This window comes from Eublepharis macularius, chromosome 1, assembly GCF_028583425.1.
Source record: "Eublepharis macularius isolate TG4126 chromosome 1, MPM_Emac_v1.0, whole genome shotgun sequence".
Lineage (NCBI taxonomy): Eukaryota > Metazoa > Chordata > Lepidosauria > Squamata > Eublepharidae > Eublepharis > Eublepharis macularius.
In genome coordinates this window covers 113,161,932-113,176,205 of record NC_072790.1, presented here as the reverse complement: position 1 = coordinate 113,176,205, position 14,274 = coordinate 113,161,932, and the positions used below count along the sequence as shown (strand labels likewise).

The window sequence follows — 14,274 nt, the reverse complement described above, 5'->3', positions numbered from 1 at the left end:
AATATAAATTAGTTTTAAAAATGGCAGTGAAAATGATTTTCTGTGAAGGAGTAACTGGGTCCAGTTCACATATGTCTCAGGACCATCCATATGCACATGGAAAGACCATGATAATTTTTATCCCCTTCCAAGTATACCAAGTTACATCTGCTATTGGTTATGTTCTCATATGTTAATGGAAAGAACAGCAGAAAGACACATGGGGGAACCAGAAGCATTATAGAGAACGTAAAGTAGCAAGTATGTGAACCAACTTGTATAATTCTAAAACACATACTGAATGAATTCGTCAAACCTCATGATCTTATTAGCATCCCAGAATAGGCCATTCTATACCCAACAGGCATCTGTTTAGCTTTTCTGAGAAATGTCCAATAAAGACGCTACTGTAACCTTCTGAGCTGGTTTATTATATTGAACTATTCTAATCTTTTGAAATTTCTTCCTAGTGTTTTATTTAAATATAATCTCTCTCTTTTAAAGCCACTGATTCTTTTTTGACATGCTTTTACATTTTTGAACCTAACTTAAATATGCCTTTTAGAAATTGTCTTCTAGATCTTTTACTATATTTAGTAGCATATTGCACTGTAATGTTTATCAGCATCATTTATTTTTTATTTATTTCCTGCCTTTCTCACTGAGACTCAAATCGGATTACAGAATGTGAATTAGTATACTGATAAATGCCTGAATGTAGTACTTTAGCTGTGGAATTGTGGTGCTTTGTAGAGAGCAGGGCGACCATTTAGGTACAGGCAGGGCTTTTTTTCAGCTGGAACGCGGTGGAACAGAGTTCTGGAACCTCTTGAAAATGGTCACATGGCTGGTGGCCCTGCCCCCTGATCTCCAGACAGAGGGGAGTTTAGATTGCCCTCTGCACCGTTCCAGCAGAGGGCAATCTGGAGATCATGGGGTGGGTCTGGAGATCAGGGGGCGGGGCCACCAGCCATGTGACCATTTTCACTGAGCATGATTTAAACTTTTAAAAACTCCCCCCTTGTTCCAGCTAACCCAAAGTGATGTCATTGGCCCTGGGAGCATGCGTGCACTTTGCACGCGCACATGTGGTACGAGGGGCCCCACCTCCCACCAAGAGTTCCTCCCTGTACTGGCAACCCACTGAGTTCCACCACCTCTTTTTCCAGAAAAAAAGCCCTGGGTACGGGACACATTTCCCCTTTCCATGCATTTGACCACATATGATTATTCCTCAGAAGCATTTACATATTGTAATGATTTGCTTGTTTTTATATGTCTTAAACCTTTTGGACCCTCCTTTCGTTACCTTAAACTTTTACCTCAGGAAGGTCCCAGTCAACACTCTTTTTATTTCCACATACACAGAGCTTCAGGTGTTCTCTACTTTATTCAAGCTTTTGCCTCAAGAACACCTTCCCTTTTGTGTTCATGTAACTTTTATGTTGCTGCTTTCATCTTAGACCTCCTCAGTTTAACTGGTATATACAAAAGCTCTGTTATATATGGTAGTGTGGCAGAACTGTCAGTGCATGAGGGTGCTTTGAGGCAAAAAGGGGATCTTTCTGCTTAAACAAAAGTAGAATTTATTTATAAGAACTTAAGCGTGACCATTGCAGAGTTCTGATAAGTGTATTGGTTTCAGAATAGTTGTTAAGCTTGATAGTTTCAATAATAATTACATCTTCCTAAAGGTATATTCACAGATTCAGTCACACAGAGTAATTTTCCATGCAGGTCTTCACTAACCGAATAAACTCACTTCTCATCCACACAGACATAGACTCACTCAGCTTGCCTGAACTAGACAGATTATTCTCTCACAAAGATACACACGGACTGACCCAGGTGCACACACAGTTTGTCTGATTTAGCCAGAATCTTTTCTCTGAGACACCCAAAGACTGACTTAATCAGAATCTGCTGGCTTGTTAACTTTCTTTCAGAAACATACACACAGAGACACAGACTCCCTCAGACTTCACACAGTTTGCCTGACTCAACTAGAATAACCTCTCTCTGAGATTTATAATTGCTGACTGAAAAGCTTTTGCTCAGCACTGACTACAAACTGCAGTTCACTTCATCCCCTAGGGTACAGCTACCATCCAATTAGAACAGACTGCATTAATCCATCCAGCTCCTCTCCTTCTTTCCTCAGAAGTCCACATTTAAAAGTACAGTAACAAATATTTAAAAATCTTATTAACAAGCAGAAATAAGATGCAAACTAAATACATTACGTGCAAAACATAACACATATGACAAAGATGTAAATAATGAGATATAAAAATTAGAATAAATGCTCTTAAACTACATTTTAAAAATATATATATATATTTGAAAAATCTTGAATGTATTCAGGAGTAGGCTTTGAACTTTGGCTTAATTTTTTCTCCCTTTGAAATCTCTTTACTCACCTATCTGGCTTTCATTTTATCTCTTTTTTTATTTATCGAGCTCTGGGCAGCCCACATGAATCTTCTTTCATCTATCTTAATCTTCGCAACATCCCAGTGAAGTAGGTTAGACTGACATGCACACAGTGAACTTTATGGCCAAAGGGAGGTCTGAAGTCAGGTATCCCTGGTTTTAGTCTATCTATGACACTAAATTGGATCTCAACTAATTCTGACAGACTCTTAGAATTCCCTAGTTTTGCAAACAATACTCCTGAATGTGACTAAATGGTGTTATTTATTTATGTTATTTATAGTACACCTTTCTCACTGAGATTAAAAGTGTAAATTTATACAAAGTAAATTATGTGACACAGTTTAATATTGCTGAGTCATATTCACATAGTTATTCCTAATGACTCCAAATTAATTTTCAGTGGTATTGCCATCAGATTTCATCAGAAATGTGTGGTTTTCATTCTTTCAAAGATAAGACAAAATATAAAATATGTATGTATGTTTGTTCTCACTAAATTTAATTCTGTTAATCTCTGTTCATCTCTCTAGTTTATTCTGTGCATGTGAAATATTTATATTGCAATCCTATGCAGTTACTCCCATAGCTTTGCATAGGATTGCACTGTTAGTTTGTCTAAAATGCTGACGATTATTTCAGCTTTCTCTCATTTGTGAATAAACATACTCTGCAGTTATTGATGAAAATATTAAACAGCAGCAGATTGGAAACAATCCCTATAGAATTATTTGGATAATTCTTTCGAGTTTTATATTGACAATATGCAGGATTGTAGTTTGAAGATGGAATCTAGATATTCATTTAATTGTAGACTCCTTGATCAAACATCTATACAAATAAAATGGTTACAGATGGAAAATATATATTCATAGCTTCATAAAAGGAATGTGCTGAAATTTTATTCCACTGTGTAAAGTTGCTTTAACAAACAGTACTGGCTCCAGCTCTGCCTCTCCTGAGAAACAGCCCATGAGAGCAAGTGATTGTTGGAGTATGTTGGAAAGGGAGTTACTGAAGAGGGGGGCAGGGTTAGAGTCTGCTAAGGGAGGCAGCCAAAAGATAGCTGGCTTTTAATCTGTTCTGTTACATAGTTATCATTCCTTGTTTATCCACAATATATATGAGTTTTGAAAATATTCACTTCTATGTTCTATCTTGTAAATAAAAGTTCTATTTTTGTTTCTGTTTAACCCTGTCTGGCTTGAAATTGTTGACTAAGGAAAAATATCACACACACACAAACCTCAAACACTCTGGTCACAACCAGTGTGCCAATTTATCTAAAGTAAATGGTGACAGCATATATATGGAAAGTAAACTCTAAGTTCCCTTTCCTCAATAGCCCTAGGCAGTAGCTGGGTGAGGGGAAGTAAATGCAGAGAACTGGCAGATCCCCTGTGTGGATTTGGGTCAAGGCCCTTTGCCTAAAAAATAAAGGTTAGACAGGTGGTTGGTTATGACTGCCCTTTACAGCCTGTGATGTCCTCATACCTGTGAAGAGAGGTTTATGGTGGGTGGAAGTTTGTGTGTGTGTGGGGGGGGGGTCACACTTGCAATCCATGCATTTTAACCTGAAGTCTGCATAACAGCTTTGTTATCTGAAATTTCTACCATGTATTACATCATATGAAATCAAAAGATGTCAAACAAAAATCTGGTGAGGTCAGAAAAGACACATTTGTCACATAATAGCCCATGAACTGATGATGTACATCAACTTATTCATTGCATTACAGTAATTTAAATAAAGAAGCCCCTTTCTGATCAACAACATATAAAATGTTGTATGCTTGCTTTTTCACAATTTTTTCAACCAACCTTATCTTTATCTTGCAATATCTTTCCTTACCTTTCACAATACTGTCCTTCATATCCAGTTGGGCAAGCAGTACATCGGTAATCACTGATTCCTTCTGAGACACATGAGGGGCTAAAGCTAAACCAAAAAATCAAAATATAACATTATCCTCCCTTTTTACATATACTTCGGCCGATTCCAGACGGCCCTCTGCCTCCCGAAACGTTGCGCGTCGTCGCGAGTCGTCGCGCGGAAAACGTGAAATATCGCGTTTTCTCGCGCGAGTTTTGCGCGACCTCGCGCAAAACTCGCGCGAGAAAATGCGATATTTCGCGTTTTCCGCGCGACGACGCACAACGTTTCGGGAGGCAGAGGGCCGTCTGGAATCGGCCTTCATGTCAGTAAGAAGAATTCCAAATGTCTTGAGACCGAGCATAGTGATGTCACTTATGTCACACCCCTGCAGTGATGTCATTGCACCGAGTGACACTCAGGCATTTGCCCAAATACTAGAGTAGCACCCAGCACGATGATATTACTTCTGGATTATACCAGAAGTGACATCATTGCACTGGGGATGCTGATCTTGCTCCCATTTCGCTCAAGAATTTCCTCCCACCACCCAGATGAGCAGCAGAAGGTGACAACAACAGGGGGCAGGAGGTTTCCTGCTGCCAACTCTACCTGGGAAGATAATAACTGCACTTATATACCACTCTTCTAGACAGATTAGTGTCCCACCCAGAGCAGTGAACAAGTTAGTGTTATCATTATCCCCACAATACACCTGGGGAGTTGGGGCTGAGAGGAATGGCGTACTCAAGGCCACCTACATTGGTTGATGCTACAAAAATTACACAAAATTTCAATGCAACTAGATGCAAGTAGAGATGGGCATGAACTGAAATACGAACCAAAATTAAGCACGAACCAGGTCGGTTCATGGTTCACGAACCAATGGTTCATCAGATCCCATTTCTGATGAACCACCACGAACTGTAGGCTGGTTCGTTTGGTTTGTTTTTTGGTTCGTCACTGCAGACAGCCTGGTGCCAATCAATCAGTTTCCTAGGCAACAGGGGATGGACTTCCTGCAGACCTTCTGCTGATCCGGAAGTGAACTTCTGCTGGCCCGGAAGTGACCTTCTGCTGACCCAGAAGTGATGATTTTCTTACCTAGATGTGACATTTTCACAAACCAAATGTACCAGTTCGTGGTTCATGAAAAATGATGAACCACGAACCACATGGTTTGGTTTTTTCCTGGTTCGTGCCCATCTCTAGATGCAAATGAGGGCATGAAAATACGTAGTCAAGTCAAGGCCAGTTCCAGGTCTTGGGGGGCACCAGGCAAAGAATGCACAGGGCTTTCTGCCTACCACTAGGCTCCTCATTTGCAGCTCCCTTTCTACTGCCTACTGGAGTACTCCCCATCTGCCTATGCATCCTTGTTCTGCTCACAAGCCTTTCCATTGCCTATACTTAACACTGCCCATACTATTTCTATGCTCTTTACCTGATGACGCTGGACAGTGTGTGCAGCTGAGAGAGCTGCTGCCATGGCTACCCGGAGCACTGCCTGCATGCACTTCCTCAACAATGCAGGACAATATATTTTGCTTGGAACATGGCCACTGGAGTGCTCATGAGTGAGTGGGGAAAGGATGGGTAGCAGGAGAGGTATGTGGATGGAGAAGAGACATGTTGTTGGCAGTGGAACCTACCAGAAGTCCAGGACCCTGCCAGCAGCCCCAGCTCAGGACATGCTGGTGCCAGCCTTGAGTCACGTCTTTCATAACAAGTATGTTAATTTTAAAAAATCTCTTATATCTTTGGGAAATGACACACAACCCACATGCTAATCAGCACCTTTGTTAGAAATCTTCAGGAAGCACAGCAAATTAATTTTATTTAACAGGGCTTTTAATAGGGTCTAAACTACAGGCATCTTTCTGGAGGAGGAGGGTATAATGGGTTTTAATGTTTTAGTTTTGAATTGTGATGTTCCAGCTGTGATGTTGGCCTTGAGCTTCAAGGAAAGGCAGGATACAAACACTTTATTAAATAAATAAGCATACATTTTAATAGATATATAATTATTTAGTATACTAATGGTCTGGACTTAAGAAGGAGAGCATGTCACATTAGGCTGATTATTCCCAAACACACTTAGGATACAAATGAGGCTGTGTCCCTTTAGTAGAACAATAGACATAATATTTAGCCTGGGATGCTTCTGTTCATACTGAGTGCATCCCAAGATGCTAGAGACTATCTCCCTTTGATGACCTCATTTCATTATAGAGCCCCAAGGCCATTTTGGACCTCACCTACATCTTTAACAGTCTATGATTTGCTGTCGCACAGATGTATGATGATGACCCCCACCCCGCCAGCTTCAGTTCAGAATTGGTTGGCAACTCATGTCTGATATCCGAATCTGCACCGTGATCCACTTTATCCAGATGGTTTCTAAAGTAGGACAGTGTGCATTTGGGAGCTTTGTTGCATCTTGCAAAATTACACTTCTGAAGTTAACAGTATACATTCTTGTAAATGGGGGTGGTGGAATGACATGGTATAGCTCGATCTCATCAGATCTTGGAAACAAAGCACAGTTAGTACTTGCATAGGAGACCATGAAGGAAGACTTGGATTGCTCTTCAGAAGAAGGCAATGGTCGTCACTTGTCCTGACAGTCCCTTGCTGGGGTCACCATTTGTTTATTGTGACTTGATGGCACACACATATGTAATTATAAATGAGTGACAGTATCACATGTAACCAGGACTCAAACTAACAAGGTTACCAGTCTTGGCTATATCAGCCAATGGTCATTATTTTGTCCCATTATTTCTCTTAACCTACTAAGACCTACTAAGCTCTGACCTGACCTTTATCCTGTGTGCAAATTTGTCTCCAGTAACTTGCAGTAAGTTGCTTTAAGGAATTTTTCTTTGATTATCAGCTTGACCCTCAGTGCAACATGGAAGCTCTTCTGTGATTCAGCAGCATTTCATAATTTTAAAAAATTAATACTGGTCTTTGGAGGGGAAAAAAGGGCTGAAAAGTCCATGTAGCCATGTGGAAGTGATTATGTGGTTCTCTAAACCTGGCTAGTGTGCTCAATACTTGTGAGAATGTAAGTAAAGAGGAAGAGAAGGTATACAATCTAAGCTGGATGGGAGCAACCACCTTTACCTTTCAAACTATTTGTATAACAAGTGCTGAGTTAAATTAATGCTGAAAAAGCACTGTGGCAGTTGTAGCCCGGCACAAAAACATCCCCTTTGCCATAGTGCAGTCAGCAGCCTTCTCTAACTTGCTTATAATGCATTAAATCAATATTGCTTGAATGAGTAATAAAATTACACCTTTGCAAAAAATATAAACAAATTGATCTACTACTCACAAACTCATTATCCAACACATTTTCAACTCAGTAAAAACTGACCCACAAAGCATGTCACATTCTCCAGTGTTGTTTTTTTTTCAGCTCATCACATTTGCCAGTGAGTGCTGAATGTATAGAAATAGCAAAACATGTTAAAAATTTAAAGACTTTGAATTGTTACTGATGCTTAGGATTGTGGCTACTACTTTGGAGGAAAAGTACAAGAATAATTCATCCAGGATTTTACACTTTCCATTGCTCCAGAAAAATCTAAGTATGTTCAACCACCTGCAATTTAATTAAGGCAGAGCACTTAGATTCAAACTGATATAGACCCACACGCCAGCACCACTTTGTATGGTAGTCCAGAAGTGAACACTCAGCTTCCACCTCTGACACTGTCAAATGGGTAGAAGGACCCAGTAGAGAGCAGAAGGGGAAAGCAGCAGAAGCAGCAGAACTAGTACTTCAATTCAGCTGCTGAACGGAAAGTAGTACATGGCATGGGCCAGCGATGTTATTGTCTGTACCCTTATCAGGTGCTGCTATCTGCTGAGCAACCATGGTGCTGAGGAAGCAATCCTGGTATCTCCATAGGTTTGACCTCCAGTATGGGCACTGGTTCCACTTTATATTCATTGGTGCTCAGCTCTGGAACCTGGTCCACCCAGTGGACCATTACATAAGCAGCTACTGACAAATTCATTATACAGGTACGTACTTGTATAAATCCAAGCACCCGAATATAATTAAGGCATAGGGAATTGTGATCTAAACAGTCTGACCTACAGAATCATGCTCTCATTTCAGAGGCAGAGGGACCCTAATTTAATCTGATATCAAGAAGCTGATCTTCACCTTTATTTGGAAGAGATAAAAAGATGGCATTCTGTCATCTGAGGCTGGTAGTTTGTGGTAAGCACAGCATTTCTACCAACAAAAAGAGATACACATAGTGCGCATAGAACTACCTTCTTGCACTGAGGCACATGCATTAATTCTAAGGCCTATAGCCAAGAGATGCTCACAAGGATATTCAGTTTAAATTGTATCACTGTGGTAAAGAAAAGGATACTGAATCTTCAGAAAAAGCAATAAAATACTTGTTATTATTAAGACTGAGGCTAACATGATATTAGTCTAAAGTAGTCCAATACAGGATAGAGAGAATGGGTTAAAAAAAGCAAGAAATTAGACACTTCTCAGCATAAAATTAATAACATCTAAAGTTACAGAAGAAGAAGAATGGGATGGTAAAGGTCATTAGCATAGCACACTGAACAAAATGGATTCAGTTGGATAGTCTCTCTTAAATTATTTGATCATTCATAAGTTGCCCCAAACCAACAAAACATTAAATAAGAACTCAATAAATTACAAAGCCCATAGCAAGGCACTGTAATGCTTTTATAGCAGCAAAAAATATGAGCATAAGTCTCTCTATTGCTCCCTTGTGACTACACTGAACTTGAGTGCTCTGTTCTGAGGATAATTTTTATATTTCTCATTCATTATCCATTTATTATTACATTTTTCACCCTTTATGAATTTCCCCATTGATGATTAGCCTGGAAGCAATTTCTGAAGCAAAACAATTTACTGGGGTAGTTTTGTCACTATTTAATGTGTGTCCATATTCTGTACTTTTTCATCATAGACAGCTGACCCAAGAAAACTGTGAGATCTGTATTGAAGCAAAAGGGGATTTATAATGCAAGCTTATTGCTTACTTGTTGCTGGAAACAGGCAAAGGGCACGCACAAGGCCGACAGTCATCAGGAGAGCCTCGAATAACCCCATAGAACCCAACAGCACACCTTTCACAGCGGTCACCACTGGTGTTGTGATGGCAGTTCTGCGAAACAAAGAAAATATTACTCTGGGGCAGCCAGAAAGAACTCCAATATTCTTAGCTTACTAAAGAGATTTGATGGACACAAGAACTTATCAAGTCTGTTTCACTGATAATTTTGAAATATGGACTTTCCATGAGTTTTGCTGGATCAGGCCAAGGACCATCAACTCTACTATTCTGTTCCTGATAGTCACCTGCCAGATTCCTTTAAAAGTTCACAAGTGGAGCTTGCCCACTGCACCAAGTATGCCAGAAATATAGAAAAGGCAGGCACAATACAGTATATAATTAGAGATACATAGACAAACATTTTCCTAATATTTCAAATCAATAATCCTGGCTGCTATTTCTAACTTGCCTTGTTCCCTTGTCTGTGCGTTCTGCTTTCCTAAAAACAGACCTTGGGTTGGATCCAGACTAAACAGGCAATTCCCACTGATTCCTCCTTGCCATTGCACTCCCCCATGCCATTCCTCAGGGTCTCCTCTCCCTCAGAAGCAGAATTTGTGGGCTGCAATGTGGGGGAGGGGGGAAGGAAAGTTCTGTCCTGCACCTGGAAATTTAGTTTAGATCCAGCCCCTTTTGTAAGGTTCATCATGAGCATGCCTTTTAAAATATCTTATAGTCCCCTCAACTCTCTACTTTAAACTGGTTATTTTCCCCTCAGTCTTGTATTTCCAATGTTATCTCATGGAACATTTTCACAGTCCCTATGTCTGAGTTCAAAAATTAAAGGAAATACAACTCCTAATGACATTAAGAGTCTCTCTCTCAGGGATGATCCATATTTATGGGGGAAAAAACCAAGCTTGCAACATTAGACAGTGTAACAGTGAATATTTTCCTGAGTTATGTGCCCAAGCATTATGCTGCTGCTGTACATTGAGACATTGGTTTGGTTCTCATAGAACATTTCCACTTGCGCAAGAGCTTTTGTGCAAGCAGAAACCCAAGAAAGTCATTGCAAGTAGCTCTTATGCTGTCAGCTTGACTGTATTGGCTCTTGCATTGCCACTTGGGCAAGACGTAGTACAAGACATTTCAGCAACTCACCCCCTTGATAATGACCTTCTTTGAGCAAATCATATTACAGTTTAAATCTATTGTACACAATGGCTGCTATTTCATTATGGTGCAAATACACTTTCTACATGTACAAAGAAAAAGAATACAGTCAGTACTTTAGGAAAAGTTTTGTACCTGACATACAGAGGTTTCAGGATCACACATGTCACTATGCCCATGACACTGACATGGCACACAGGCACCTAAAGCAGGACCTGGTCTTCTGCCAGCTGATGTGGAAACGAGTCTATAAAAACCTGGGGAGCATGCCTGCCAGGAAATATGTTTAAAAATCCATTATATTGTGCGCTCAGCAAGGAAGGATTCGAGAAGATTGCAAACACATCTTCATCCTGACTTAGTTTTGACAAGAAACCTGCCCTCTCCATCTCCAAAGGCAAGCCTCAAGCTGTTTCACAAACAATGCACAGGACACTTCAGATGTAACAGAACCAATTCTAATTGAAAACTCAGCTGCCAGAGTTTTCTTTGAGGTAGCACAACAGTACCAGGCTTTTCCTACTCCAGCTGGAGAAGCCTTTCATTTAGATGCTTCCTCCTTGTATATCATGCAATCCCTCCCTCTATTTCCTAAGAAAAATGTTGTAGGAAAAAATATATTGTTCCACTAGCTGTGCTAAGTGAGCAAAGCACTCTGTTTTCCCATTGTCCTTGGTGTGTTTTTCAGAGATGACAAGCTAATATCTGCCTACACACTGCCTGATAGATAACAGGCTAATGCCCAGTGATACGCAGCAAAATATGTCTTCATGGGTACGTTATTTATACTTATATAATTTAAAGACCATAAAAATAAGGAATTCAAAATAATAAAAATGCTACCATGTCCTGAGACCATTAGCCCTGGAAGTAAAATTAATCCAGCTCCCATACATTATTTTTTAGCCAGCAATAAAAATTGGTAAGCACATTGAAAATTATTATCAGAGCTGACAGATGCAAAAAAAGCAATTCTACATCTTCTCATCCTCCTATCCCTTTCCTTCCCATTCCTTCCTAATATGTTGCATCTTTGCTAGATTGTATGCCTTGAGGCAGAGCCTCTCTTATCTAGTTCTACAGTGCCAAGAAGTTTTAAGTGCTATATAAATAAAAACAGCAACAATAAAAATAAAAATGTGTAAACGTAGTACAGATGGCATCTATAGCTCAGCTGTAAGAGCTTAAAAAACAGGACAGAGTTGCTTTAAGGATCCTTGCAATTTAAAGGCCTTAATTTTATAGGTTAACCAATATAATATTGGGTAACTTGAGCTCTGTTCTATTATTATCATCTCTTGCCCCGCAGTGTACCTGCTCATAGGGAGATGTTGACAGGATCCTCTGCAAACTCTCAATACAATTAGCTATATAATTAGCTATAAACATATATATTGGGGATGTCTTATTCAGCCTTTAATGGCTTGGACTGTAGTAATACAATCCTAAGTACAGCTATACCCTTCTAAATTGATTGAAATCAATGGGCTCAGAAGAATGTAATTTTGCTTAGGATAGGGTCACCAAGTTCTTGCTAGGGGTAGGGGATTCCCATGGGCTCTTCCTGCTGCTGTTTATCTAGGTGGTGGAAAAAAATAAGGAAATGGGGTGGTGGTGGCCCAATGTCCCAATGTGCTGAGACCACTTCAGGCATGACTGGAAGCGACATTAGCATGCTGCCAGTGATGCTCTAGCATTTAGTTAAAACTCTATGGTTAAACTATAGCCTTTTCACCAGATGCCAGTGTGTCACCAGCAATGTGATAACAGCACTTTCAGTTCCACCAGAAGTGATGTCAGTGTGTCACTGGCAAGTGAGCCGCTTGTCAGTTGCCAGCCTCGTCATAGCAATCCTAGTTTAGGATTGCACTGTAAATGTCTCAGAGATGTTTTTCACTTCTTTGAACAATCAAAATCTTCAAGAACAAAAAAAAAAAAAGGAAGGGGGGAGACTTTGATTCCCTGACCCTGACCTTTCTTCAAATGTGCCAAGTGCTGAAATAATAACAACTCCAGTTCCTCAGCCTAGTATTTCTTAAACAGCTGTATTGCTTTGGTAGGTCAAGTATCAAACACATGAACCAGAGTGCATAAAGATGGAAAGAACTGAGATTTTGACACAACAGACTATAGATTTTTTTGAATGAGCTATGAAGGAGATATGTCATCTTAAGAAAGGGTTGTGGTTTTTTTTTTTTTGAAGAGGCAGATTTTTGAAAAATGACTGGATACATTGGAGACAATGATGCCTCCATCATTTTCTCCTAATATTATTCTTTTTCTAGTCTTAATCAAGAATAGTTATGAACCTTTTCCAATGCCACCAGTACAGATAACCTGAATACAATAGAAAGTGCAATGTAGAATTACTATACCTCACAAGACAAGCCAGAATATCCCAAAGGGCAGTCACATTTCTCAATCAGTTGAGCACGAGGAGTTCTTCCTGATACATTTCCTTCCTCTGCAACCTCCATGGAGATTTCAGATATTCTAGGGTGGGCCAAATAAGAAACAATAAAGATCTTTAACGTTGACTTTTTAGCCCACTTCAAACCTCTTGGAATCATCCACATAAGAAAAACAAACGAAAAGAGATATATTTCAACCTCTCCTTGCTCTTACTTAATCTTAATTTGTACCAATGAAACTGATGTAATTAATTCATAATGGTTTTCTGTTTGGATTTTAATTTGGAGCCAAAACCAAAATTTGGAGTCAAAGGCCTAAATTTGATTGAAGCCATATATTAAACTGGGACGCTGTTAACAATTCACAGATATGCCACAAGGAAATTGTGTAATGAAGGAATGATATTTTAATGAGGCAAAATCATCCTGAAACTGATCACATAGCAGAACAAACAAAGCTAACAAGATGTGCTACGGAGACACTGGGGACTTGCCTTTAGGAAAGTTTTAAGATCTAATATTTTGTCCCAATTATCTGTCACGCAGCATAAGGACACTCAAACAAACAGACCAAAACATACACATTTATCATGCTAAATAAGGACATTTTGAATGGGATGCTCAGAAGGATGGAGATGGTCAGATGGATCTGACCAAACGCTGTTCAGCTCCACTCCAGAACTAAAAGGTTTGGAAAGAGCATTGAATGTATAGCTCTCTTCCCAGGCTTCAAAATTAAGAGCAAAGGGCTCCCAGTAAAGACCTTAATCTCAGCATCAGCTTTCTTGTTATACTGGACCTGCTGGCACAGTGGAAAGACTTGATGGAACTGTGATTGGCACATCGATTGATGTCTTCTGCCTCTGAGCACCTGTTCTGCTTTGCAAGTTACTGTGTTTTTGACCAGAGTAGACAGTGCAGACCACATTACCATGACCCTTTGCGTTTGGCCCTTGATCTATCTTGACTTGACAAGGCCATAATGTTTCACACCATAACCAAAAACATGATAGAGCATGGGCAGAGAAATGTTGTGTGTGTGTGCTACCATACTGTCAACATTTTATTAGTAGCCTCCAGTGATTCCCTTTCTTCATAAAACAGTGCACATCAGTGAGATTGGGAGTGGTGGTGGGTTTGTTTTGTTAACGAGATGGGAGGGTGACCCTTTTAGTTTTCTCTATGTTTTATGAATTAAGTTGGGAGACTGGGCAAGTTTTCCGACTAAAACCATTAACCCAGAGTTGAAGGATGAAGAACAAACTGAAGCTAGGCAGCCCAATCTTGGCAAATTGGTGCTTCTACGTGGAATACTGATCTGAAAGACTTTGGTGAA

General features: G+C 39.8%; 1 protein-coding gene across 1 annotated transcript in view; it reads right to left on the bottom strand.

The window, feature by feature from the left end:
* The window catches only part of LAMA2 (laminin subunit alpha 2), a 703,642-nt gene that overhangs the window by 180,253 nt on the left and 509,115 nt on the right, over positions 1–14,274 (bottom strand). The window contains exons 28-31 of the mRNA XM_054974995.1: positions 12,903–13,020; positions 10,663–10,797; positions 9,338–9,462; positions 4,265–4,351 (exon numbers count right to left, since the gene is read on the bottom strand). Coding sequence (XP_054830970.1) covers positions 4,265–4,351; positions 9,338–9,462; positions 10,663–10,797; positions 12,903–13,020 — 465 coding nt within the window. The remainder of the gene's footprint in view (positions 1–4,264; positions 4,352–9,337; positions 9,463–10,662; positions 10,798–12,902; positions 13,021–14,274) is intronic.